We start from the raw sequence: 27617 nt of genomic DNA on the forward strand, positions 1-27617 counted from the left end.
TTAGCATATATATGTAGGTATTTTGCAACGAAATATAACTTGTTCTGAAAAAACATACCATTTTCCCTCATATTTCGTTTTTATGACTTAAATTATGCCTTACTATTAAATTTTATAATTTTTGATGAGAAATTTAAAAATTTTTCTTGGGGCATTTTATTATATACCTCATCATAGAACATTTGTTGGCACCCTGCTTAGCAAATTTTTATTCTTCCCTTAAATCAGCATAAAAATGCACCCATTTTTTTAAGGAAATATCCCTTGTGAAGGTCAGTCCTTCCCTGAAGCTTTGAGATGTAATCGGATATTTACCTCTGAAAGGTCATTAATATAATAGCATATCAAAATTAAAAACTTTATACATTATATACAGTATTCCCTAGTTACAATGCAGCTTAACAGTGCCATATGTAAGTGCTTATAGTGCTGGTTTGCACTACATGCAAATAGCAGGATATACTGAAATTAATGCTCTTAGCAACAAAACAACTCAAATTATTCTCAAAATTTCAGAGTCAAATGAAATGGAAAGTAAGGATGAAAAGGAAGAGAGAGATTACACAGAATAAAATGGCACCTTAAGCTGATAGGAGTTGAAAGCTGTAAATATGTAAAGGCAGCAACAAGATCAAAATGCGGATTGAATTGAAATACATAATTATCAGCGACCAAATGTTTAATTTCATTTTGTAAATGTTTCTTTTAAAATAATTTTGTAAAATATATATACCCAGAGAGATTTTGATTTACAAATCAATACACAAATAATCCTTTGCATGATGTAATTACTTTTTGAGTACTATTTACTTCACTTAGTGCACTTTTATTTTACTTGTTGCTTTTTATTTACATAATTTCCTGACTGACATACATACATAAAAACGCTTTATGAAGTTTATTAAATTCATGAATATGTAATTTATCTATTTTAAGTAAATACACAATTTTCTTATTAGTGAACCCTGATAAGGTTTACCCCATAACACAAGTTACTACTTCCACCATCTTCCACATTAATAATTAGGAAGCTATGCAGATAACAAATATGTATTTGAAAGAAAATTTTTATTTCTCGTCTTCTGAGACCAAAGTATAAAAAATGTAAGTTTTTCCATACAGGATTGCTTTTTTTTTTTTTTTAGGCTTGTTTGAAAATTTAATAAGAAAACACACTGCTTACGCATGAAAAAAAAACAAACCTGAAAGGGATCAAAAAATCCCGTCACAGAAGCATTTGAACCATCCGTAGCATGAACTTTTCCTTGAGTCAATTTCCATATAAGCCATGTATCAAGAGTTCCAAATAATACATTGTGCTGCAAGAGTTTCTCATGAACCTAAATTTATGAGAAATAAACTGCTTAAAATGCTTTAAATTTATAATGGAAACTTGTATAATTCATATTAGAGAATAAAATACAGATAATCCTCATGTAAGGCAGCACATTTATAATGTTATTTTAATATAACACAGTTCACGAATTATAGAAATTTCACTATGATGGAGAACTCGCACAAAGTGACTTCAATACATCAACTTCGGCTAGCAAAAGCAGGTGTTAGTAGAAAGGTAAAAAGCTAAGAAAATAAAAGATATGGTGGAAAAGATAATTAAACATTTGTATAGTGTTCCAGAACATTTCATACACAAATATAATGAAACAATTTTTTAAAAAAATTTCAATATAGCACTTAGCAGACACTTATACGCTAACTTCTAAAAATTAAATCAGGAGAAATCAAAGAAAGTGACAGTTACAGAAACTTCCATGTGAAAAGGGCATCCCGCCATTGGCAAATAAACAACACAGGCAAAATATTTTGGAGGCTAGTATTGATAGCGATTAAAATGAATTTTTTTGTACTCAATGAAAGGATGTTTGTGCATGCTTTTAATGTTACATTTTTAATCAAATACTCTGTTAAGTGAAATTTTCTGAATTTAATAAAACAACTGTCTTAACATGAATTTTATTCATAATTTATATTTCATTCAAAAGAATCCTTTTGACAACACAAATTCACTTTTTGTAAGCAATTTCTCTCACACTGACATTTTTATAATACAATACTTAACAAAACCCAGCTTCATTCAGAAAGAGAATTATCTCGACTAGACTTTCAAGTAGTTAATTAAACAACGTACGGAACATAAATCTTGCGGTTGAATATAAAAGAAATAAATGATTTCACATAACCAAAAATATACAAACTCAGCTTTTTTAATTACCTTGCTAATGTTTTCTAAAACCCAGGATAACCTCATCAGCACCTGAAATAATATCAAGAATGCCTAAATAATGAAAGAAAATACATATATACTGACAGAAAAATCAGACAAATTAACCTTAGAATGTATTAATATTTATTTTTTCCCTACAAAGAACTGCCCTCTAAGAGTATTACAGATCTGTTTTATACATTAAAATAATAAAATCTTAACCAAAGTTTTACGTCATTAATTAGAGGTAATAAAGTCATGCCAAAAGTTACACAATAATTCATCTATATCACACGTCACTTTTTACTGACTCTACTCACCTTTCTAATATTTCAGTCTCCTGTCCGAGTGGTTACGACCGCTCAATACTAGCAGTTTGACCTGGCAAATGGGCCAGCTGCCTGTTAATTTTTTTCCTTGTATTACATAAATACAAGCTAGTTTATCTCAGAAAGTCCTCCACATACACTCCCCTCCCCTTAGACAGATAGCTCTCATGTGCTTTGCTATATTCAGTTAACCTAATCTAATCTACATTTCTACACCTATGAAGGTTTCCAGCAGAATATGAATACAAATACAGTGAACCTTCTCACGCAGACCATTTTACATAGATGATGGCTTCTAAAAATTACCGGTCCTTCTGAGAACACGAACAAAGTATTGATAATTACAATATTAAGCTCTATAACGACCACTATCTAAGAGGCAGCCTGGCTCGTGCTTCAAACTTCAATACTCTAAGCCAGTCATAATTCGTGCTTGAGCTTCCCTATATCACATCTGCATTTATTTCACGATAGACTGAAACTGCTCCAAAATTTTCTGTTTAAAATGTCAATTAATGTCAAAAGGAAACGGCTGATGTAATAAAAATTGATTGATTAAAGTTTAGCACTTTGCCAATTAGAAGCATCTATCTATAACTTAGAATTTTTATATTTCGTCACCATTATGTTAGGTTATGCTACACTATCAAGACATCTATCATTCGCACAGCCTGACAAGTGATGTCATTCCACAATGCATAAAATATTTCATTTATCAGCAACATGACTTGATTTATTGCAAGTTTCCCGATATGCTGCCTTTCACTGTTTCATAATATCTTTAATTTACCTTTCAAATTACAACAGTCCACTACTTTGAAAGATTTAAAAGCAATCTCTGTAATATGTGTTTATTTCTATAACTTTAATTTTATTTGTTAATAATACAATGGGCTCTCTCATGCAGAGCACCTTTATTACCAATACTTCTAAGTACATAAACATCGGTATGAATAAGGATAACATTATTCTCTAAAAACGATCACTCTCTAATCTGACAAAGACCATTAAATACACTCTAGTGCGCAAAACTTAGCAACTTTTCCTGTTTTTGGCTGTAATTCTGCAAAAAATCAAATGGGAGACATCAAATTCATACCACAGAGGCATAAAGTAGTACTTAAAGGATGAGGAAAGTATAACAGAAAAAAAATTACTACGCCGCATACAGTACAGAACGAATACAAAAAGACTTTATTGACAGAACGGTGTTGGTACAAAAAAACTGTCTGGCCAAGTGGGAGAATAACAAACAGAACATTAAAATGGGATATGACCTTCCCTAACTGTGATGGTTGGTTTGCATCATCTGTTGATACTAACACCAGATTATCTAACACTTCTGAGGTCAGAGTTCCCATTCTCCAAGGAGATATATTTCAGTTATCTGGCTCTTTTCGGAAGGTAATGCCGTGCCGCCAGACATCTCTCTAAAGTATACCGCACATGTTCAGTGGAATTTAAATCACGAAAGCCTCTTAGGCAATCCACTCTGTGGATATCTTAGTTTCCAGGAGCTCCTCAACAGCATGTGGCCATGCCTTGTCATACATAAAAAGAAAGTCTGGACCAATGACACTCTGGAAAATAGCACGTAGGGGAGCATAACTTCATCAATGTAACGATCTCCCATAAATGAACCCCTGACTCTGTCCGTCTGTTTATCATGATGCCTTCCCATACAAGCATACTAAGACCATCCTAAATGCTGTCTTTCCCTGATATTAAGAGGGATGAAAGTGCCCCTACCTTTTTCCATATCAATTGGTGCTGAGAATCGTTTGTCAGACTAAAACGACTCTCCACGGTAAACAGAACGTGGCTGCGTGATTCCATTGATGAGGTATCAAGTCTTTGTGTAAACAGTACCATCAATGGCTGCTATCAGTGGTATGTAACATTCAAGACGGTGGCGAACAGGCTACCTTTATGAAGCCGTCTGGCCAGAGTAAATCGGGACACCTGTCGACCGACTGGCATTTCCAACTGCTGAGCAATGTTGCCTGCTGTCTGGTTTTGATTTCTTTTTGCCTGCAGGGCGATATATCGGTCATTAGTCACCATTGTTTTCAGACCACTACAAACTTTTCTTACAGCTGTAATTATCATTTAGAAGGCTCATGATGCAACACTTAACAATTCCAAACGCTTGGGCGACAGACGTCAAACTACACCTCTCCTCTAGCTTGCCAATCATTCTACTACATGTAAAGGCGTCCTGATATTTTCTTGTCAGCATACTGCACGTACAGTCTCACTTTCACTCGAAAAGAATGACTGAAAACAAACCTTTTTTTTTTTGAATTGCTTAGCATTATTGTAATCCGCCCTTACATGGATATGCCTGTTAAGTTTCAGCATTTTAAAGCAATTTTTATTTTTCAGAGGACGATCAAAATCTAAACATTGGTTGAATTAAGTCCTTTAAAAACCGCGCTCTTTCATATTCAGTCATGCTGTAAATTTAAAAAAGATGCTTCATCACCATACAAAACTTAAAAAAGTCCAGAAATAAGAATACATATCTTTAAAATAAAGTTAGCTTTAAATAGGCAACTTTAAATTTACATGTAAACTACAATTTAACACTGAAGCAGAAAACTCGCCTTTGTTATGCTAATAAATTACACAAATTTAAAGAGCGAACCCTTCTACCTGATGCGATAAGCTCACAGCATGCAGATAAAGAAAAATTTGACTGATCTTTTATGTTGTGGGAGGAAAATAGGAAAAATGAGTTTCCTCATTTCACTTTGTTGTTGTTACTTATGCTCACTTGTCTGACAGTAACATCACCCAAGCTCACAATATTCCTCGTGGCAATGAGCTCAAGATAAGCCTGTCGTTGGCACAGGAACAGAATCCGCTTTGAGCACCTTATGGGTGACAATCCTATTTAGCTCAGTTCCGCCCCAAATTTTGATAGAGAACACCTCAAGGTGGCGGGTCCTTAGGTCTTCCATCCCTCTCCCCTTCCACCAAACCACACAAGAGACCTTTCGGCTCGCCACATATTTAGAGTGCCGCCATGCCGCACCGACACTACACATTTACAAACATCCATGCCTTCTCTGGGATTCGAACCCGGGCCCTTTGGCACAGCAGTCACGCTAACCACTATGCCGGTTGGGCGGTTTTCACCTTGTAAAATGCATTATTTCGTTAATGATGCTGGTACTTAGGAAGTATGCATAAGCAAGCAATTAATTTGGTTTAAAATTTCCGATTCTAAATAATATCGATGACGCAATGCAAAGCTGTATATTTAAAGTAATCAATAAAGATTTTACTATGAGAGTGAGTTAAAATAATTCCTTTTTCACAATTTCAAATTTACAAGAATGTGCCAAGACTAAGCTCCTGGTTGATTAAGTAGCCACAGTTCACATAAAAGGATAAAGTCATTTAAAGTTTCAAAATGTATGTCAACTGACAAACAGCATAAACCCATGCGTGAAATACAAGCCCTGAAACAAGCTAAGTACTATATTCTCATTGTTATCAGGATAACATACACATGCATATACTTTCCTAATGACTATAACTAAATGGAAGGGAGATAAAACTGGTCAACTTCGGAACAACATCACTGCTCAGGTTATAGGTCACTCCACAGAATTGCGCTTTTCTTAGTTCATTTTCTTCACCTCCAATAACAAGACAAGTTTCAACACAGGACCACAGCTACCAGGGTTAAAAGGTATCTAAATTCTTTCCTCTCCCCACTTTAACACATTTTTCCTTTTAATTTCTCCTTCCTCTGTTCTTAGCAATCCCCCCTATTCTTATTAACGATATTTTATCAGAGCTTTCGAAATGTAAATGTAATGATGCTAGTGCTTCTAAGTTTAAGAAAAGCTGTGATATGTCTTGGTCATTAAATGAGAAATTAAAAATTTTGGATATGACACAACTAGGGGAAACAATCATATGCAAAAATTGCCAGGTTTTACAGTAAGAATGACTCTTCAATTTATGAAAGTCAAAGAATAAAAAAAAATTCCATCATAATGTTTCCCTCCCCCCACACCTTCTAAAGAAGATGATCCTTATCCCATTTCCTTAATTTAATACAAGTACACCAATACCACAATATCTACACTATTATTCTTCCTCTCCTTATTATAGATATTATACTATCATCACATCAATTCTGGTGCCACTGAATACCATAATAATTTAGTACCCTTTTATAAAAGTGAAAATCTTTGCTATGTTTGCGACTACTCGCAATTTAATTGCAATTTTCATTGTCAAATATGAAACTATAACTTTTATTTTTATTACTTTGTCAAGAAACAACAGAGAGATTTGCATTCGTATCATTCTTTAAGGCAGCTTATTGCACTATATAATAGAGAAATAGTACGTCTTAATTTCTGATATGCCTTTTATGGATCAACTTAAACTTTCAGTGTCCCTTTCTTTAATACACGCAAGCGAAAGAAAAAGTACACTACAACATAGAATAAATTTTGAAATATTTTTATTAACAACATATTAAGTAATATAGTGTACAATACGTTTTATTATTACTAATTAATACTGATAATGTCTTACTGTATCGGATTCATCAATTAAGTTTTAACCAAATTTTCATATGCTAAATGAATATCTTATTTATATACAGCATTTGGTATTATCTGTAGTACTTTCCTGGAATGAATTATTCATGGATACAGGAGTACCAACGCATTGTTTTTCTGACTAAACATTTTACAAAATGGTAATAATCATTAAGAGTCCAAATATTTAGATATTTTGCCTATATCGTATCTTTCAGGAATTCCCTGCAATTTGTTTTTGCCATAGCTTTAGTTTAGAATAATTTCCATTAATAGGGCTTTTACATTTCTATATCTATATTTCATCATTACGAGCATACATTTTCAGCTAATTCAAAACTCCATTTACCATCTCTACCATTTACAGATATGTATGATGCATGCATCATTATATATATGTTCATGATGTCTGGAAGTATGATAATCAATTATAGTAAAGTGCAAAATAATCAGAAATACCACTTCCTTTAAGACAACAACATAATTTTATGTCTCCTTAGTAAGCTGTTTACATGCTACTTCCCTATATACTTATTTTGAACAGATATTACATTAGGGCATAAAAATGCTTTTTGATGTTGCCTTTTCTTTCATAACCTACAGTTTATTTCTCAGCAGTTTTATCTTCAAATACGAATAAAATCAGAGCTAAGTGTGCAATATCATTAAGTAAGGAGCTGAATTATTCAGAATTTCTGAATTCAGGCGACAATAGGTGATGGAGATATTGTTCCATGCTAACCATGGCCCTGGGATACTTTACAGAGCTAAAAACTATTACATATTCCTCACAGACATTACAAATTTTATAGCACCATAACAAGAGAATTCTTTATAGCTGTTTTAAAAGGTATAAATTGCAGTACAGAAATTTTCACAGCTTCCTTTCATATTAAGGGTGAGCAAAACATTTCACTAGATCAAGCTAAATGTCTACACAGCCAATATAGAAATCACATTTTTCTTTTCTTCTTTGACACCACAAATAAGCATTTAGTATAAATAATAATTTTATTTAAGAACAAATATGTACAGAACTTGGTTAAAGAGGTCCTAAATTATGTAAATGAAATATATAAATATTTCAAGGCAAGTTTTTCTGACGTCTATATGCAAGAAAATTATTCTGCCAAATATCAAAAACTTTGTTTTGCAATTTTTTCTGATACCACATTCAGCCTCAAAATATGTCACCAAATAAACAAATAAAAATATACCTATAAAATGACACTTGAACACCACCTCTGACACAGTTCTAATTTTTCATGAGTAAAAATTAAATTAATTCACGAAGTACAATTTAAAGTAAGCACTGCTTTCTAGCAAAAATAAAAATAAATAAATAAGCATACAAAAATACTTAAAATAAACCTCCATACCATAGATGATGTTAACTTGAAAACACTTGCAACCTGGAACTTTTTCTTTCTTGTTACCATGTATAAAAGAAATGCACCAAATCTAAACATCTGAATAAAAAATTAATTTAATATACACTTCACAGAAGGAAGCAATAAATAGAAAACAAAAAGACTCCCATAATGTCATTAAGTAACTCATGCTCAACACTACCATTCTGAAGACATAACTGCTTTTCATACCCACACAAAAAAGTGAAATATTGATCAAAACGTCATGGGGAAATAAAAGGTTGTAACACAGTGCCCTTAATTTAAAAAAAAAAAAAAAAAAAAAATTCTGAACAACATTTTGATATTTGTAATATTACTTTCCAGAAATATAATTATTAACTGCAAATAGTAGCACAATTATCATTTTTAAATATTACATAATGACATAAAAGTTTCAAATTATAATATACTTTAACATAATAAGAAACGCTATTTTATAATCACAGAAATGATTGTAATACAGATGATTCTTGTTAGTACATCCCTCAATATAACGGTCAATAAAAAATTCTTCTTCTTCTGAAAGCCTTTCTCATCTGACCCTGGAGGGTTGTTAGACTGTCAACTATTTTAACAGATGATTGTTGTTAGTACATCCCTCAACATAACGGTCAATAAAACATTCTTTTTCTTCCGAAAGCCTTTCCTATCTGACCCTGGAGGGTTGTTAGATCGTCGACTATTTTAACAAATAAGCAAAGTGCGTGAGATGGCAACAGTCATGAAAGAATTAGAAATTTTTTTAAGAAAGGAGAGAAGGCAAAGCTATACAAAGAATGACAAAAGACATGTAGAGGTTTTATACAGCATATTCAGCATATGAACCATCCAATTCATTACTGTTTGATATAAACTTTCTCACCAAAGTTGTATTGGTAAATGGTAACGGCACGTATTAGGATTACATAATTACACCAGTTATGAGACAGCCATTGTGACAAAACCGATTGTGGCAGCAGTTTACAGTTACGCTTTTGAACTAGTATCATACACAAGGCCAGATTAGGACTTGTAGATGCCCTAAGCACTTAAAAGATCTTGGTGCTCCCACATACATTTACAATATAACGTCAGTTTTTTTCACCCATTATTTTTCTCTCAGTGTTGATTTAGCTGTATCATACATTCCATATCAAAACAAAAAATGGGAAATTTTAAGATGTCGCCTTCCTTTGAATGCCTAAATACCTTTTCGTGTGGTGTTTCTTTTTCTTGATGCCCTTAGCAGGTGCTTATTTTGCTTAATAGTTAATTCAGCTCTGATAGTATACCATCATTGTAAGTTGCCGCTACAGAAAGAAACTGCAAGTTAAAATAATTCCATAATCAGCTAATTACTTCACAAGTGAATTTCAGATTACCAAGCCAAAAAGATCTAGGTCTGAAAAGTATTCATCTAAGAATAAGAAAACTTTGGTTCTCAGTAAGCTGATTCTATTCTACATCTGCTGCTGCTTAACTGATAATGGCAAAGTACTAAACAGTTATCTGATTCACTTTTAAAGACCAGAAATCACTAATCATTTAAAGTCCAGTGGCTGCAATTTTTTTTTTTTTTTCCCTTCAGAAAGCATTGTTTTACCACTGTTTTCTAAAAATGGAAAAGACCTTTTCAATGGAAATAGCACTTTGAAATGTTACTCGTTTGGGATCAAGTTCCTCTGTTATCCGAGTTTTCTATAGCCCAAGACCAAAAGGCCTTGCCCTCTTGATACCAGTAGTTAACAAAGAATTTACTATTGAATAAATAAGATTATTTTTTTTAATATTTATGACTGCTTATTTCAGATAAATATCCAAAATTTTAAACTTTTTCTTTTTTTTTTTTTTTTTTTTTGAGTGAAATCACTTCCTGATATCAGTTAACATTATGTATATACTTTTGAAGAATCTGTGGTCATTTAAAATTCTATATATCCTATATCTAAATGTATACTATAGGTCTTCAATACACCTACATGTCTAGGTACACTGAAGTTCCAAGAAATGAATTGCTTTCATGCAGTGGAACCTTGAGATACGAGCACCCCTGTATGTGAGAAATTCAAAATACGAAGAAAGTATAAGCGAAAAATTTGTCTCTAAATACGAGCACTGACTTGAGTAACGTGCAACGCTGTTGGTATGTGTGGTGCCATTTCGTGATCCGGATCAACTCGGGGTATCCCCTCATTAGATCACTCAGTGGTTTTAGATCTATGTGAATGTGCGCTTGTGAGTTTATTGTTTATTACGTTTAATGTGAAAATTATTATTTCATGATGCCTCCCAAATACAAGAAAATAAAAATACAAGAAGATTGTCGCCTCAGATAATGCTGCAAAGAAAAATAAGGAAGCCATGGCCGTTGAAATTAAGAAAGAAATCATAGATAAATAAGCATAGTGTAAGTGTGATGGAATTGGCGAAGACTTGCGGACTTTTAACATTGACGATCTGCAGTGTTCTGAAGATGCAGAGAGAAATTTAAAAACTTGATGTAGTCAGAGGAGTTACCGTTACTTCCAAGCACCATCCAAAACTCCTAGAAGATGTTGAAAGGTTGTTGGTGCGGATTAACGAGAAGCAGTTAAAAAGGTCAGTGTCGGAAGCTATCACAAAGGTAAACTACGGTTATATTATTTATCAGTGTTAGTTATTAGAAAAATTGATTTTTATGTTGATATTTTTGGGGGTGCAGAGCGGATTAACTGGATTTCCATTATTTTCAATGGAGAAGTTTGTTTTTAGATATGAGAAATTCGCTATACGAGCTCAATGTTGGAACGAATTAAACTAGTATCTCGAGTTCCACTGTATTCTAATTGGGATTTTTATCCCCTGCTTCCTATTGCAAGTCAACTATAACCACTGACCAAGTGCACTTCTAACTAACAGAAATAAAGTCCCATCAGTCACATGCAGAAGAAATCAATTAAAATCTAAATATCCTCCCACAAAAAATACGATATGAAAAATATACAGTGGATGGACAAAAATATGGAAACACCTTGTGAAATGCATGTTTGAAAAGAAAGATTTATTTTAATGAACTATGTAGGTGGCGCTGGCGTTTTTGACTACTGACGCCACCTATACAACTTCGTAAATGTGCTAAACAGTTCAGTTGTTGTCAGAGTACTGTTATGTGAGGTTGTCATTGCATTATGTCAGAGTTAACAGACTTCGAACGTGGGCAAATTGTTGGAGCACGTATGGTAGGTGCTTCCGTAAGCAAGGTAGCCGAGGTGTTTAGTGTTTCAAGAGGTACTATATCGAAGATTTATTCCGCATATTTGAAAAGCGGGAAAACATCATCTGCTAAATCACAGCGCGGATGAAAGTGTGTCCTCAGTGATCGTGACAGACGATCATTAAGGGCAATTGTGACGAAAAATAAGAAGACCACAGCTGCAAAAGTTACTGCTGAAATGAATGTTGTGTTACCAAACCCTGCGAGTACCAAAACAATTAGAAGGGAGCTTCATAAACAGGGAATTGCTGGCCGTGCTGCAATTGAGAAGCCACTCATCAGTGATGCTAATGCCCGTAACAGGAAAAGGTGGTGTTTAAGTCATAAAGGCCTGGACTATAGAGCAGTGGAAGCGAGTAATATGGTCTGACGAGTCTTCTTTCACATTGTTTCCCACTTCTGGCCGAGTTTAAGTCTGGAAAACGCCATCTCAAGCCTATAATACAGACTGCTTGTTGCCAAGAGTGAAACATGGCAGGGGTTCTGTTATGGTTTGGGCAGCCATATCGTGGTTCTCTGCTATCCCCATGATAACTGTGTCAGGGCACATGACTGCCAAGACTTATGTGAACATTTTGGCTGATCAAGTTCATCTCATGGTACAAACTTTGTTCCCCCGATGGTGATGGTATCTTCCAAGACGACAAAACCCCTGTTCACACAGCTCACATTGTCCAGGACTGGTTTTCTGAGCACGAGGATGCGTTGTCCCATCTCCCCTGGCCACCACAGTCACCAGACCTGAATATTATCGAACCTTTGTGGTCTACATTGGAACGGAAAGTGCGTTCTCGTTATCCACCGCCAACATTGTTATCTGAACTTGCCACCGTTTTGCAGGAAGAATGGTATAATATTTCCTTGGCAAACATACAGGAACTGTATTTATCCATTCCGAGAAGACTGCAAGCTGTTTTGGATGCCAACGCATTTCCTACACCATATTAAGCAAAGAAACATGTTTTTTATAGGTGTTTCCATATTTTTGTCCAACCCCTGTAAGTTGAAATATTAATGGTGATTTAAAATAACTGGTACTACATAAGAACTTTCTACTTTGGCTACATAAAGCACTCTGTGTAGAAATCAATTAAAATCTAAATATCCTCCCACAAAAAATACGATATGAAAAATATAAGTGGAAATATTAATGGTGATTTAAAATAATTAGTACTACATAAGAACTTTCTCCTTTGGCACTGTGTAGAATGTAATCAAGCATAGTTCTATATTATAGCAATACTATGTTTGCTCTGCGAACTGTACTGCCAGTTTAAATCATTTTACCTAAAAGTATGGCCTAAAGAGTATCACTAACACAGAAAAATTTATATTATAAACAGAACAATTTTGGATCCTGAAACAATCTATCTCCTTCTATTACACATCAAAGTGGGATATATTTGCATCAACAACATGTACACTGCTGGGAAAAATTACAGGAACAACTATAAGAACTCACACACATCTTGAAAGATTTTACAGCTAAGAACATGGAACTTACACATCTTTATTTTATTATGCCTGACTTCAAAACACAGAATCGGATATTTCAATAAAAAAGTAAATTCAAATAAGAACTTTAAAAAAAATGTGATATAAAGTTAGATTGAGAAAAGTTGCTATTACTACTTTTTAGAGACACATAGAAAAAATTAATAAGGTGTGTGATTTCCCTCACTGAAATGAAAACTTTCCATGCTATGTATTAGGTTGTCAAAGAGTCAATAACTTATGATAACAAAGTCTATTCCTGGTAGTTCAGTCCAAGGCTCGAATTCAGCGAACGGGCTGGCTGCATGGGCGTTTTCGTGGTTTTACCCGCGTGTAACGTGTATACGAGTCAGTTTCCCTTAGAAAATCCTCCACAAAGGCATCCCTCTCCTTAGACAGATATCTCTCAAGGCTTTGCCATAATCACACACTCACAAAGTCTATTCATGATGAAAAGCACCTTGAAGCTCCAGGAGTGTGCCAGTTACAAGCTGCAGCAATGCAAGTTGGCATCCTACTGCATGTCACACATGTCCATAATATGCAGGGCATTTCCTCTGCTGAATTCCTTTCCCGTCAAAAAAAACTGGTTGTTTAATGATGATGAGCATTAGCATCCATTAGGAGAAAGTTACTGCTGACTGCACCCCTAAACAATTTGACATAAAGATCAAGAACATAATCTCTGTATATTCATAACCTGCACTGATAAAAGTATGCAGGTCACTATCAGTCAAGAACTAGACTTTAGTTCATGCCTAGAGCTTAGGCATGTCAAACTCACAGGTGGGAAAGAAATAATAGATATCCATCTATTATATCGGTACCTTTATGCCCTTCTATGTTTAAAAAAAAAAAAAAACTATAGTATTAGGGAAGGTTTTACATCTGAACTCTTTCTCAATAAATCATTTAAATAAGAGAATGGCTTTTTTAGGGCAGGGAAAACACTATCCTGCACTGATGACTAGCCCACTTGATATGAGTTAGACACGCCTGAACTCAATAGTGACACATTTCTATTCACAATTTTCGCTGTTCCAAATTACTCTACATTCACTACTGATGCATACTAAAGAATTTTAATCACTTACTCTTACCTTCGCCAAAAAAATTAAGTCTTACTACATAATGACAATTTATGAAACAAAACCCTGCAATATGTTTATTATACATTGACATAATCTCTCAAAAAAACAAAAATGAAAAATTTATAACTAATATATTAACTAAAATCTAGGGCAATGAAAACAACTAGTATCAGTTTGGTGTTTTAGCGGAATTTGAGTCCTTAATCAACTTGACATGCTAAGCACAATCTACTTTAATACCATTATCTTCCTAAGCAGTTTTTATGAAAATTATTGTAAAAATATCCATTTCTTAGCAAAGAAATTTAACAATAATTAAACCTATGTATGCTGTTCAAATCACATGCAACCTAGTACTACTATCTAGATTTCCTAATGCAATGTCATAGTACATTAAGAAATTTTATCAGTTCTAAACTCCCAGATAACACTTTGCTTTTGAAATCGAATTTTGCACTGTTCAGTACATAAATTTTTCCAGATTTCAGCTGGCAACATAATAAATACCAAAAATAGAAACCGACAGTTCAGCGAATTATAGTTGCAAGAAGTAAAGGTAAAAAATAACTTCAATACAAATGAGATAATAAAAGCCCCAAAAACTTTAACTTAAAAATTCTACAGTACACAGAAAAAATTTACAAAAGTCATGGTATTTTTCTTAACTTGATCAGTTAATCAGTTTACTATAAATAACTTACTTTCATGCTAAACGAAGAATTCCATGAGTTGCAATTACTCTCAGCTCGTTTGTCTTTCCATGTAATAAAGTTGTGAAATGGGACACTTGTTTCTCTGATTGAAATATTACACACATTATTGAAGTAAATTTAAGTGGCAGAAGAAAATAAAAAATACAAAGAATGCAACAATTCTTTACCTATCCCATGTCAAAAAAGTACCCCTTTGTGAAGAGATACCTAAGCATGACACGTCTTCAGCATTAAGATTGCAACCTAAAAATTAATTCACAAAATACAGAAACAAGTCTAGTTTACTAGAAACAAATGAACATGAAAATGCTTGAGAAGGTTACCAAGAACCAAAAATACAGTATATCGTTATTTAATACCATTGTTTTTAAAGATCAAATCAGTTTTACTTTATTTAATGCATACATGGGATTAATTTTCAAAAAGTGCTGTTTGTGAATGAACACAAATACAGTTTTTTTATTTCAAAGTTGTCAATAAAAAAAGAGTGAGAGACTTTGTGGAATGGTTCCATGAGAGTCAAGTTATTAGATTTATAATTGTGAATGAGATATTACGGTAAACTAAAAGAGAATTACAATTCTCAATGTTATTATTAAGCAATACAAATCATGTGTAATTTAAGCCATTTGATGAAGAAAATTCCTAGAAAAAATACCTACTTAATTATTTTTGTAAATAATACATAGTTTAAAGATTAGGTAATAAAAACACTACATAACAGCAGGTTTTAAGAAGACAAAAGGGTTTTATTTATTCAATAGCTTAGCATAACATGCAATTTTTTCAACTCTTTTTTTTTTTTTTTTTTTTTTAATTTCCAAAAGTATTTAATCAATCAAAAACACAAATATGAACATTTCTGAGTAGTAAGAAAGATAGCTGATCTATAATTTATAATATCTATGTGCATAAAATGCACAGCTGAACTTGCATGTTAGTAGCATCCAGTTTTTTGTCTTCAAATTTTATCAAATAAATAAATGAACAACTTACTTGCAATTAAAACATTTAAAGTAATAACGTACATGAAACACACATATTTCTGTTCAGTTTTTTAATATTTACTTAAATAAATTTTAAAATGTGGCGATTTCTGATGATGATCTGTGTCTTTGTCATAATTGAAATGAAAGGATGTGAACTTCTGCTCTTAATAGAAATAAAAACAAAGCAATACACAGAAAAAAGCTCAACCTCAAAACTATAAAAGCATAACATTTACATAACTATGTAAATTTATGTAGCATGACATACATTACAAAAATTGGGAGCAGTGAGGTATAATACAATCCTGTAAAGAAGAACTACGAAAAGAAGAAAACTTGTTCTTCAGAGTATCATGAAAGACACCTTGCAAATGAAGAAATTATTGCTCATATACATCAAGCAGTATTTCAGCAACTAAATTTTATAAACATTCACGCTAGATGTATAGCAATAAAAAATTAATGTAAGTACTGGTCTCCGAAGAAAACAAAAACAACTTCAAACCGCAATATTATAAGAAACATTTACATTGTTTCTCAGTTTATTTTATTCACATTACCTAATGAATGAAGTTTCAGCTATGAGATTTTTTGGCATCTTGTTAACAGCCTCAGTCTTAAGTTTTCTTGAAGAGTTTCAACTCACATTTTCTGCTGCATCCATTTCAAGAAGCACAGAAAGTTTCTACTGTCACGTCCACCCTTAAAGGCCAAGCTTCTACGTGGTATAAATTCATAGGCAAATTTGTCTTGGGTGAGCCTGGTAGCAAAAGCTACAACTTCGAAAACTTTAAGAATGCATTAATTAAAGCATTCCCCATAGCGAAGAATACAGCCAAGCTCGAGTTAGAGCTACTTAGCAAAATTCCACTATAAAATCGTAGACCGGACGGATTTTATCTTGAGGAAAGTCCAAATTTTTAATTTATTGTAAAGCAAGAAGCGAGATGAAGAAATAATTTAAATAATTCTGCCGCGACTCCTACCCCAAGCTCAAGACTACTACAAGCTTCGAAATCCAACAACATTGCAAAATTTATTTAAATCAGCCAAGAAGTTTTAAAATCGACGCGTGGCAGAAAAAAAGTCGAATGACATGGTACGGTGCGAGGCCAAAAGAGCGAAGCCCATGTCTCAACAAAAACCTCAGTTTGGGCCGAAGAAGAAATTTGATAAGAAAGAAAAAAAATTCAACCGGGAATAGCGGGGGCAGAAAAGAAGTAAACGAAATCCAGAGAGACGAGTTAAACTGTAATGGGGTGCTTGGAAGAGGGTGCAGTCACCTTAGAATATTGAAAATCCCTCAGAAATTAAATTAAATACTGTATTAATAAGAAATTTCAAACTGGCAATAGTGCAAAGTTTGCTAAATAACATCACTGCTGAAACTCTCATTGATACCGGAGCTCAATGCAGTTTCATTTCGGAAACTTTCTTCAAAAAAATCATTTCCTAAACATAGACTTTTTATGGTACTTACGTATTAACGCAACCAGGCCAAAATTCGCAAAATCGCCAAATTTGGCGACCCTACTTACGGAAACCCTACGTGTTATACGTAGTTTTTCGTAAAGAAATTATTTTTCTTACTGGTTAGATTGAATGCCCTGAAATACTTTAACTATGGGTATTTGGGATCTGCCTGCGAGTGAAAAAGATGCTGTTGAATTGTTGCAGGGATATGGAATTATACCGAACGAAAGTACTTGTAAAAATTCTCATAAAATGAAACTCAGCCAAATGGCGCAACAAAAAACAGAGAGGAACAGCCCGTCATCATCTTGACTCATACCTTATCGAATTTATATGGCGCCAAGCTCAAGCTGTTAATGGCGAAGACGGTTTTCAATCAGTGCTAAAAGCAATAGCCAAAAGATTTCCGCCGAAAAAATAATTCTGCAACTTATTCAAATTCGAAACCGGAAGGGTTTAATTGCTATTTTGTATTTTAAAACAAAATAATATAAAAAACTGTATTAAAAATTATCTGTAATTAATAAATGTACATTTTCTTTCTATTCATACTTTTTTACTCAAACTTACAAATCGCGCCAACCTGGTTGCGATAATACGTAAGTACCCTTTTTACATTAGGCGGTGAGGTCATTGCCGCACAAGGAAAACAATGCAAATGCATCGGTAAAATATTATTGAATTGTGCTGGTAAAAGATGAATTTATCAAGGTAATTTTCTTTGTAGTACGAAACTTACAAGCAGCCGTAATTCTAGGGGTAGACTTCTTAAAAGAGGCAAGGGCTCATCTTAATTTTTGTGATTCTGTCCTACAGTTACAGATGAAGAAAATCGAAGAAGACGAAGTCCAGCCACCGCAGCTCGCTTTGGAATATCCGTAGCCCGAAGAGTAAAAGAAGTTTGAAACGGTGGTAAGCGAATTTTCAAATCTTTTTGACGATAAGGCAAATTAAAACCGGTAATGCGGCCCCCGTGAGGAGTAAACCATATCGGTATAATACGGTTAAAGAAAAAATAATTGAGAAACATATAGAAGAAATGTTAAAACAAAAAATATAATTACACCTAATGAGTAGTCCGTATTCTAGCACCGTGGGAAATTAAAAAAAAAAAAAAAAAAAAAAAAAAAACAATCTCCCACCTAATAAGCACAAAGCATGGTTTTTCGCCGTAGATTACAGAAAACTGAATTCTATTACAAAGTAACCTGTCTATCCCTTGCCCATAATTGACGAAATAATTCGAAAAATTAAATCGACAAAATTCATGACGACTTTAGATCTTACATCCGGATATTTTCAGATTGGCGTGAAGCCTGAAGATGTACCTAAAACTGTATTTATCACAAAATCCGGTGTCTACGCTTTTCTTAATGCCATCTGAATTATGTGAAGCACCTGCCACTTTACAAAGAGCCATGGACACGATCTTGCGGCCAGTCCTCGGAAAAAGTACTTTCATTCATTTAGATGATATTATAACAACATATGAAACTATCCAGCAACATATAAAAGATTTACACGAAGATTTCGCTTCTAAATGAAGTCGGACTAAAAATTAATGCCGCCAAATGCAAGTTCACTGCTCCAGAACTTCGATTTCTAGGCTACAAAATATCTAGTAAAGGCATAAAAACAAAATATTTAAAAATAATTGCGATTAAAAATTACCCTCCGCCAAAGACTACAAAGAAACTTTCTTCCTTCTTAGGTATGTTTTCTTACTATAAGACGTTTATTAAATACTTCGCTCAAATTGCAGAACCGTTGTTACAGTTAAAAAAGATAGAAAACCGGCTTTAACTGGGAAACCGAGGCCCATACGGCGTTTGAAAAATTAAAAGAGGTACTCCTCGAAAGCCACCGTGCTATAATTCTCGAAATGCGACGAAGACTTAGAAATTTCAGCAGACGCCTCAGATTATGCAATGGGTGCGGTCCTCATGCAACACGAAGGCTAGTGGCGAATTCTAATAAAACACTAAATCACACACAGAGGAATTGCACTACTACCGGGAGAGAAATGCTCGCAGTTTTATTAGCAGTAAAAAAGTTCCGAGTGTATTTTGGCAAATAGACGATTACAGTTTATTCAGATCATGCGGCCGTAGGACGTTTATATTCAGGAAAAAAATTGTCGCCAAGATTGATCTGTTGGACACTTAAACTTCAAGAGTTTAATTATAAAACATATCCCGGGTAAAGAAAACATTGTGGCTCATGCGCTGTCAAGAATAAAGTTAGATGATGAAGGCAATACACTAAAATGCACTATGTTGACATAAAAAATAACTGACTCACGAGAGACAATTATTGAAGAATAGAAAAGGGATCCCGAATTTTAAAATATTTATTTTTACCTAAAGGATCCGGTTGATTTTGAACACCCAGACATTACGGGCAATACAAAATAGAGCCGAAAATTACAGTCTTGACAATCTCGTGTTTTATTCAAAATCTACAAATCAAATTTATGAACTCAGACCGGTTATCCCAGGGACGTTAAGGTTAAACATTTTAAATGAATTACATAATTCGCCCATGCTTATCCACCTGGAAATCAGAAAAACAGTATGAGGAGTTCGTGAGGCTGTGTATTTTCCACAGTCGCAGAAATTCGTAACTGCGTAGTCAGTTCCTGGCATATTTGCCAAGTAAATAACGAAGTTGACTATAGCCCGGATGGGTACTTAAAAAATATAAAAGCAGCATTCCCTAACGAATCCGGGATGGACTTGTTGGGCTCATTTCCAATCCATTTGTTGGGTCGCAGCCAAATAAATAAAAATCGTTATTTACTTGTTAGAGCAAGAGCATTTTTCTAAATGGGTTGAAATAGTTCCCTTGAGAAGAACCTCGGCTAAAACAGTAACTGACTCGTTTTTAAATAAATAAGTCTTAAAAATACGGAGCACCGTTAAAATTAATTTCCGATAACGGTAAACAGTGTCCCAAATATTTGAAGGGCTGTACAGGACTTAGCATATGCCACTAAAAAAATAGTACCTTATCAGCCGCAATCCAACGTAGCTGAACATGTACACACAAGAATATAGTGAAAATAACACAATGTTACGTGACAAATTATCATAAGCGCTGGGATAGCGGGGTCAATGAGTTAGCGTATGCATTACGAACAGCGAAGCATGATACCACGGTGAAAAGTCCACCTCAGCTATTCTTAGGCCGGAAGTTAATTACTCCGCTGGACAAATTATTCTTTGTACAGAAGAAAGCCCCGGAATTTCAAATGAATTATATCCAAAAACTAAGAGATGAAGCAGTTGAAAATTCAGACATGGCAAGGGAGAAACAAGGTATATTACGATAGACATCGGAGGGAAGCTCATTATAAAGTGGGAGATGAGGTGCTAAAAATTAAGCATTCGTTATCATCGGCAGGCGGCAAGCGAAGTGCCAAATTGTGTCCAAAATTCCAATGTCCATACTTCATCGAAGGAATTAGGGAAGCTGTGGTATATTTGGCAAGTAAAGATGGGGAATAAGTAGTTGCAAATGTAGATCAAACTTGAACCTTACTATAATAAAAATAAAATAGAAATATTTAAAAGTATTTTACAGGAAAATCAAGGCGATAATGCGAATACCACGAAAAGCAGCTACGGCCTGCAAAGAAGATCCCACGTCAAGACTGCTAAGGAACAAGCTGCGGAGGCGCCATGGAAAATCCAGCGTGGCCGACTGCATGAGCAAGAAAAGGAAAGACTACCGGAGAGTTCCATAAAGCGGAAGCAAGTGACCGACGCAGCCGATTGCCGCCAGCTCCGGACGAAAATCCCAAGGCTCCTGGATGCGGCAACGAAGTAGAAATTCAGTGGAGATCAGGAAAGCTGCCAATGCCTAAAAGGTCAGAGAGATAGAAGCGTTGGAAAGCTGGAAAGTGTTTGTCAAGAGACGTATGGAGGTGTACTAAAGATCGAAAAGGTAAGTTCAATTTTATTTTCAGAAGGACTAGTTGCTATATTTCTTTACGTTTTACCTCAAGTGAGGTTATTTTAGTTCATTTAAAGAGCAAAAATTGTAGCTATCTATGTTTACTTTAATGTTACTCGAGAAATAAGAATGCAATTTTAGTCTGAGACACTGCGATCTGGAAACGAGAGTGCAAATCTTCAGAATTTCAAAGCAACTCGTGTATCTCGATGTAAAGTGCAAGCTGAATTCTACTGTAACTACTTTTATTCAATGTATTATATTTTATGTTTTATTGTGAAAAGTATTCGCAGATATACATGTTTACTTTAATAAGACTTGCCTAGTTGTAAGAATTTAATTATATTGTATGAATGAAATGTGATGTGCAAGCTATCAAATTGAGAAAAATTAAGTTAAAAATAAAATTAGCTGTGTGCATGGGAGGCTCTCCAGCTAACAGTCAAGTTCAAATCACGCTCTTGTTAACCCAATAAGTGCAGTTTTGAAAACAGGGTGTCTTTGAGGTCTCGAGTGTTAAGGACTATTAATACGTAGATTGTTGCTTAGTTAGTAGTGTCTGTAAACCCAAGACAAAAAACACTGTTTCGCTATTAGACTCCCAATTCTTCTGGAGAGCAATGGGGGAAGAGATTTAATTGTGGAATAAATGTGTGGCATGAAAGTGTAGAGAAAATTAAAGGAAATGTTTTGTGAAAATTATATATCATGCTTGTAGAATGTGAGCTGCGGAAAAATTGTACATCTGACTGAGAATGAAGAATGTATACAGAAAATTTTCTTTTTACACTTAAATTACATTCAGAACCTCATTTTATTGTAAGGCGTGGGCTCTGGTAAGGTTAGGTAGCTTATATAGTTAGAATTTAAGTTCTTAACGAGGTCGTTAAGGGCCTCTTTTTCCTGTACTTAATTCTGGCAGGGAAAGATATGAGGATTTATCTACTTATTTTTAACTAATAGTTAATTTTAAGTTAAATCCCTTTCCTATCACTCTCAGTTTACCCACGCTTTTCAACCCAGAATGTAAATGCGATAGCGAGCGTTGATTCAGATTGAGGGAGAAAGAAGTACTATTTAAGCGAAGGTTTCCCAAGTTAATTTTTGAGCGTGTTCTGCCAACTTGAGGCCATGTTGTACTGTGACTTATTAGCGACTTAATTCTGAAATGTTAAGTGCTTCTAGCCATTTGGTTTGTCTCGCCGGTTTCCTACAAACAAGAGCCATTTCTGTGCGTTACTTTATCCTGTGAGGCTAATCTATTACATTTCATTTAGTTCAATATTACGTATTTAAGTTAAACCAGAAGTGTTGGCTTAATTAAATCCAAGTTGGGTCATTGTTACTTCTTTGTTTTCAAATAAAAAGGTCTTATACACCCTTCTTCTGACTTTTGTTTCACAAGACTAGAAGATAATTTTTTTAGAGTCGTCTTAAAGTCAATACTGTATGCTTCCTAAGAATATAAGACTTTACAAGCTATAATAAAGTTTATTTTGACCAACAAATTGTTTCAATTTTTAATTACTTTTTTGTTAAAAATAAAGAAATATGTCATTTAACTGGAAAATTTTCTTATCAATACTTTTTTTAAAAAATTACGAGCTCAGAGCATGGTATGCAAAAAAAACGGTGACTTACACTCCATGCACTTCTTAACAACTCTTTGAAAAGCATTCCACAACAAAATAGGATCAATTTCATGCTCATCTCCCCCTACATTTAAAACTGGTACCTACAAGACATAATATAATAATGAAATATTACTTTGATTTCTATAATTTGAAATACTCTTTATGCATATTGTTAACACTGATACAATTTGAAATACTGTTAACACTGACACACATAAACTTTTTTTTTTTTTTTTGTCATTCAAATAACATATTACAAATATCAGACTGCACAGAAACAAGCAAACACAGAACTTATATCGAAAGCATATTAGTATTACTATATTGTAACACAATTAAATATGTAATTAATATTGAAACACAATTTAATATATAATTAATATTGTAACACAATTAAATAACTAATAAACAACAATTCATAATTTTGTTTTTAAATTCTGGTGCAAAAATAAAAACGTGCAAAAAGAAAACCCCACACTTCCAAAGTTTATTTTAAGTTCTGTAGTAACAATTAATTAAACAACAGATGTGTTCCATAAGTTCTAAGCTTAATGTGATGAAACACAGCAATAGTTATAATGCAAACTAGGGTACTGCTGCTGACTACTGACGAGCCAAATCTTTTAATAAACTCAGCTTCAATTGATTGGCCACAGCGTGTTCTTTTATCGCGAGGTCGCGGTATATGAAACAGCAGCTTGAAACGAGCCCGCGTTTCTGTAAATAAATTTGTTTTTTTTATTCTTTATAATGAGCATTTTTCTTGCCACATAACAGTAAAGTAACAGTACCACCAAAAGCCCTGAACCTGATGGAATTATGCCCATCATGATCCAAAAGGCAGAGGAAATCATTATCCCAGCGCTGACTATAAATTCCGAAGCTATGGCAGAAGACTAGGATTGTTTTCATTCCTAAACCTGGCAAAAATAACTATGACCTAGCTAAATTTTCAGACTTATCAGCTTTTCTTCATTCTTTCTTAAAATTATGCAGCAAATAATTGATAGGCATATTAGAGAATACCCGGATAATTACAATCTCTTCTATAACCTACAATTTGCTGTATCAACCAGGTAAATTCACAGAAACAGCATTACATCAGTTTGTTTCTAAGACTGAAGACGCTCTGGATAGAAAGCAAATTGCCCTCGGCCATCTTTCTTAACATACATGGTGTCTTTGATAATACTCCACATCTATCCATCCTTAATGCTTTGAGGGACAAGGGGATTAACCATATTTTATGTGCATTGATTGAGACCTTGCTTTCAGATAGAGTTATTCAAATGAACACCTTTGATGAATCACTTGAAAAAAAAAAACTACCAAAGGCTTACCAGAAGGAGGTGTGCTATTACCATTTGTTTGGAACCTAGTAGTAAATAGCTTCAACTACCTAAATGACCATAACTACTGCACAAAAGACTACGCAGATGACATTGCCATACGCATCCTTAGTAAAGATTTTAACGTAACTTGTCAACTTATGCCAAATGCATTATGTATGTATATTGTGCATAGAGAGGGATCTGAAGGTGAGTCTGCAGAAAACCAATCTTTACCATTCACACGTAGAAGAAAATGGGATTTTTCCCCCCTTATTAAAAACCTCTTTGATGTCCAGATCAACATGACCTCTGGGGTGAAGCATTTAGGATTATATTATACTGTAATATACCTTGACCAAAAGCTCACCTGGAATAAGCATGTAGATTATAAAATTAATCAAGCAAAAAAAGCATCATGACGTGCAGATGTACGCTTGGTAAAAACCGAGATTGGGATGTTTTGGATGTATACTGAAATTATCAGACCTATTATTACTTATGCCTCTGTGATCTGGTGGTGCAAAGTGGAGCAGAGTACTGTGAAGGACAGGCTAGAAAGTCCTTCAAAGATTGCCATGACTGTATATCAGAGGCGCAATGCCCTCAATACCTACCAGAGCACTAGAGAGCATATTAGATCCGACTCCCTTGGACATCTTCATTTGCAGTGTTGCTAGAATGATGCTGCAAAATGAATGACAAGCCTACTGCTAAAGGTCATATCAGTATTTACTAAGAAGAAAATTCATGATCCTACTCTCCTGATGTCTTCAGGCATCATGGAAATGACTTAACGTGTTTGACAGGCCATTCGAGGTAGTTTTTCCTACTCGGGATGATTGCAATGACAACATGTTCAATTTATATACTGATATCTAATCTGGGTCACAGATAAGGCTACTATAAAGTGGAGCTGAATCGTCATCCATTTTGAAACTAACTTGTTGCTATTCACTATTGGATTAACACTGTTTTGTTGGCATATTTCTGGATCGATTCCGACCTAATTTTCAGAAATATGGATGGGTGTGCTGCACCAAACTGTTCGAATCAGTCCAAAAATAACTTTAGGATGTTTCGTTTCCCCAGAAATGAAGAAAGACGAAGAAAATGGATAGTTAATTCTCGTCGAGATCAATGGATTCGCGGCCCAGGAGCGTATCGTTGTGAGGTAAGTTCAGCTTCGTATTTTTCCGTAGAATGTTAGAAAAATTACTCTTCGTATTTCTTCAAAATATATATTTTCATTTAACTGTCACGTATTGACGATCAACTGATTTTATAAGTACAAAATCAACTGCGGAATGTGTATGTGTTTGTGCAGTAAAATATCGCCAATACTGTTTGTGATGTTGTTTCTTTTATTATCGTAAAAAGTTTGTACCGTTTGTAAAATTTGTATCATACATTTCATGTAAACTTTGTGCTCAGTTAGAAACGTGACGCGCCTTTTTTTTTTTCCTTTGTTTTTACTGTACGATTGGTGATTTAAAGTAGCATTATGTATTGTCGCCAAATCTGATAGTTGGCGCCAATGTTGAAAACTGGATAGTATGATCCAAATAATAAATGATTTTGTTTTTTCTTTAAAGTAACATTAATATATTCTGTATTTTTAGGCATTTTGATGAAGTTAAATATTAATTTAAATATTCGATGAATCTTTTTGATCCCATTATTACACTTTATTGTAGTAGTAAATCTTCGTGTTGTATTTTTAACTATAGGTACTTTAAATTTATTTTCAGCGTGTGAGCAGGAAATATGTTTTAAGTAGTTTTACAACCATTATTACTTTTTTAAAAATTTGTTCTATTTTCGTGTAAAAATTAAAATTTATCAGAAAATTTCATTCTTAAATTAATATATGTAACTGTAATTAAATACTAGTGCTTTTGATTTTAATGTTAAATTTCATGCATGCTTTTGTTAAATTCGCAGGTACATTTTGAAAAAAATCAATTTGAATGCTCTAGGCAAGATGGACGTAAAAAACTAAAGCCCAATGCTGTGCCAACTCTTTTCAATGTGCCTAATCCCCCACAACTGTTGACCCCACAGCGTAGCCATTGGTTTACCAAAGCACCATTCAGTTACATCGAATTTTTGTAATGTATGTGTTTTTTATTTTTATGGTTTTCTTAAAAATATGTTTTTTTTTATTGCAAATGGGCTAAGTTGCTTTATAATAGAACCAAAATATTGAAATTAATGGGGCTCATACACCTTAAACCCCTCATGATCTTCAAATATGTGACTGTTGCAAGAATTGGGATATTTTATTTATTTTAAAAGCACTTGCTTACGACCTTTTACAACTGACTACATAATACAGCTGCTTTGGAAACTAGTAACCAGAAAGTTTGTGTTGCCACAAATATTTTTGTAATTTAATCCTCTTTGTGACAAAATATTTCGCCATATTTCCACCTTGCGCGCATGATATTTTAAAAATGGCTAATGGTACATACTTGAAATTGGATGGAATTCTTTATATGGGCACTATTTTCTATCTAAACCGAAAGTATGATAAATATTTTAATACTGAAATATTTTATGGACGAAAACATTACAAATTTTTTTAATAAAATACATTTTATAACCCCAACACCAAATAAAATAAAAATTTAACAAGAAATTTTTAGAATTTTAGGTTCACAGTAGTTTCGAAATATTATAAAAGCTATATACTAAATATGGAATTAAATTATGCAACAGAATATTTTAAACTGTACACGCAAGATGGAAACATGACGGAAAATGTTGCCAAAAAGCGGATTAAATTATAAAAATATTTGTGGCAACACAAACTTTCTGATGACTATTTCAGAAAGCAGCTATATTATGTAGTCAGCTGTAAAAAGTTGGAAGTGATTGCTTTTAAAATAAATAAGTTATCCCAATTCTTGCAACAGTCACCTATTCGAAGATCTTATGGGTTTTAAGGTGTATGAGTCCCCTTAAGGGCATTATGTGATAAAGCTGTAATTACAGTACCTAATATTTGATTAAAAATTTAAAATTTTTAACAAGATAATAATTCATAATGTTGGCTAAAATTTTGCTGTTATTATATATATAATTAAATATGTACTTTGTTATTATAATCATATATTTAAAATTAGGCATAAAACCTCAATTTGATGTAGTTTTTGAATAAAGGTTTTGTAGTTTTT

The 27617-nt window shown here is 33.7% G+C and overlaps 2 protein-coding genes across 4 annotated transcripts in view; one reads left to right on the plus strand and one right to left on the minus strand.

The window, feature by feature from the left end:
- The window catches only part of LOC118186325 (glycerol kinase 5), a 122931-nt gene that overhangs the window by 57049 nt on the left and 38265 nt on the right, over positions 1 to 27617 (minus strand). For all 3 annotated transcript variants that reach the window (XM_085807940.1, XM_085807941.1, XM_085807942.1), the window contains exons 2-7: positions 23118 to 23211; positions 15228 to 15303; positions 15049 to 15142; positions 8498 to 8587; positions 2234 to 2275; positions 1203 to 1340 (exon numbers count right to left, since the gene is read on the minus strand). In XM_085807940.1, coding sequence (XP_085664066.1) covers positions 1203 to 1340; positions 2234 to 2275; positions 8498 to 8587; positions 15049 to 15142; positions 15228 to 15303; positions 23118 to 23211 — 534 coding nt within the window. The remainder of the gene's footprint in view (positions 1 to 1202; positions 1341 to 2233; positions 2276 to 8497; positions 8588 to 15048; positions 15143 to 15227; positions 15304 to 23117; positions 23212 to 27617) is intronic.
- Positions 25460 to 26553, plus strand: LOC146993393 (THAP domain-containing protein 2-like). The gene is made up of 2 exons (XM_085807645.1): positions 25460 to 25612; positions 26383 to 26553. The coding sequence occupies exons 1-2, from the start codon at positions 25460 to 25462 to the stop codon at positions 26551 to 26553; spliced, it is 324 nt and encodes a 107-aa protein (XP_085663771.1).

Source organism: Stegodyphus dumicola, chromosome X1 (assembly GCF_044657685.1).
Source record: "Stegodyphus dumicola isolate Sdum_Otavi_A_Nest chromosome X1, ASM4465768v1".
Classification (NCBI taxonomy): domain Eukaryota; kingdom Metazoa; phylum Arthropoda; class Arachnida; order Araneae; family Eresidae; genus Stegodyphus; species Stegodyphus dumicola.

What these genes read in the sequence shown, in the direction of transcription:
- LOC146993393 (XM_085807645.1), top strand. Translation starts at nt 25,460, where the DNA reads ATGGATGGGTGTGCTGCACCAAACTGTTCGAATCAGTCCAAAAATAAC. An exon ending in CAGGAGCGTATCGTTGTGAG is followed by an intron (nt 25,613 to 26,382) that starts GTAAGTTCAGCT and finishes TTAAATTCGCAG; the next exon opens with GTACATTTTGAAAAAAATCA.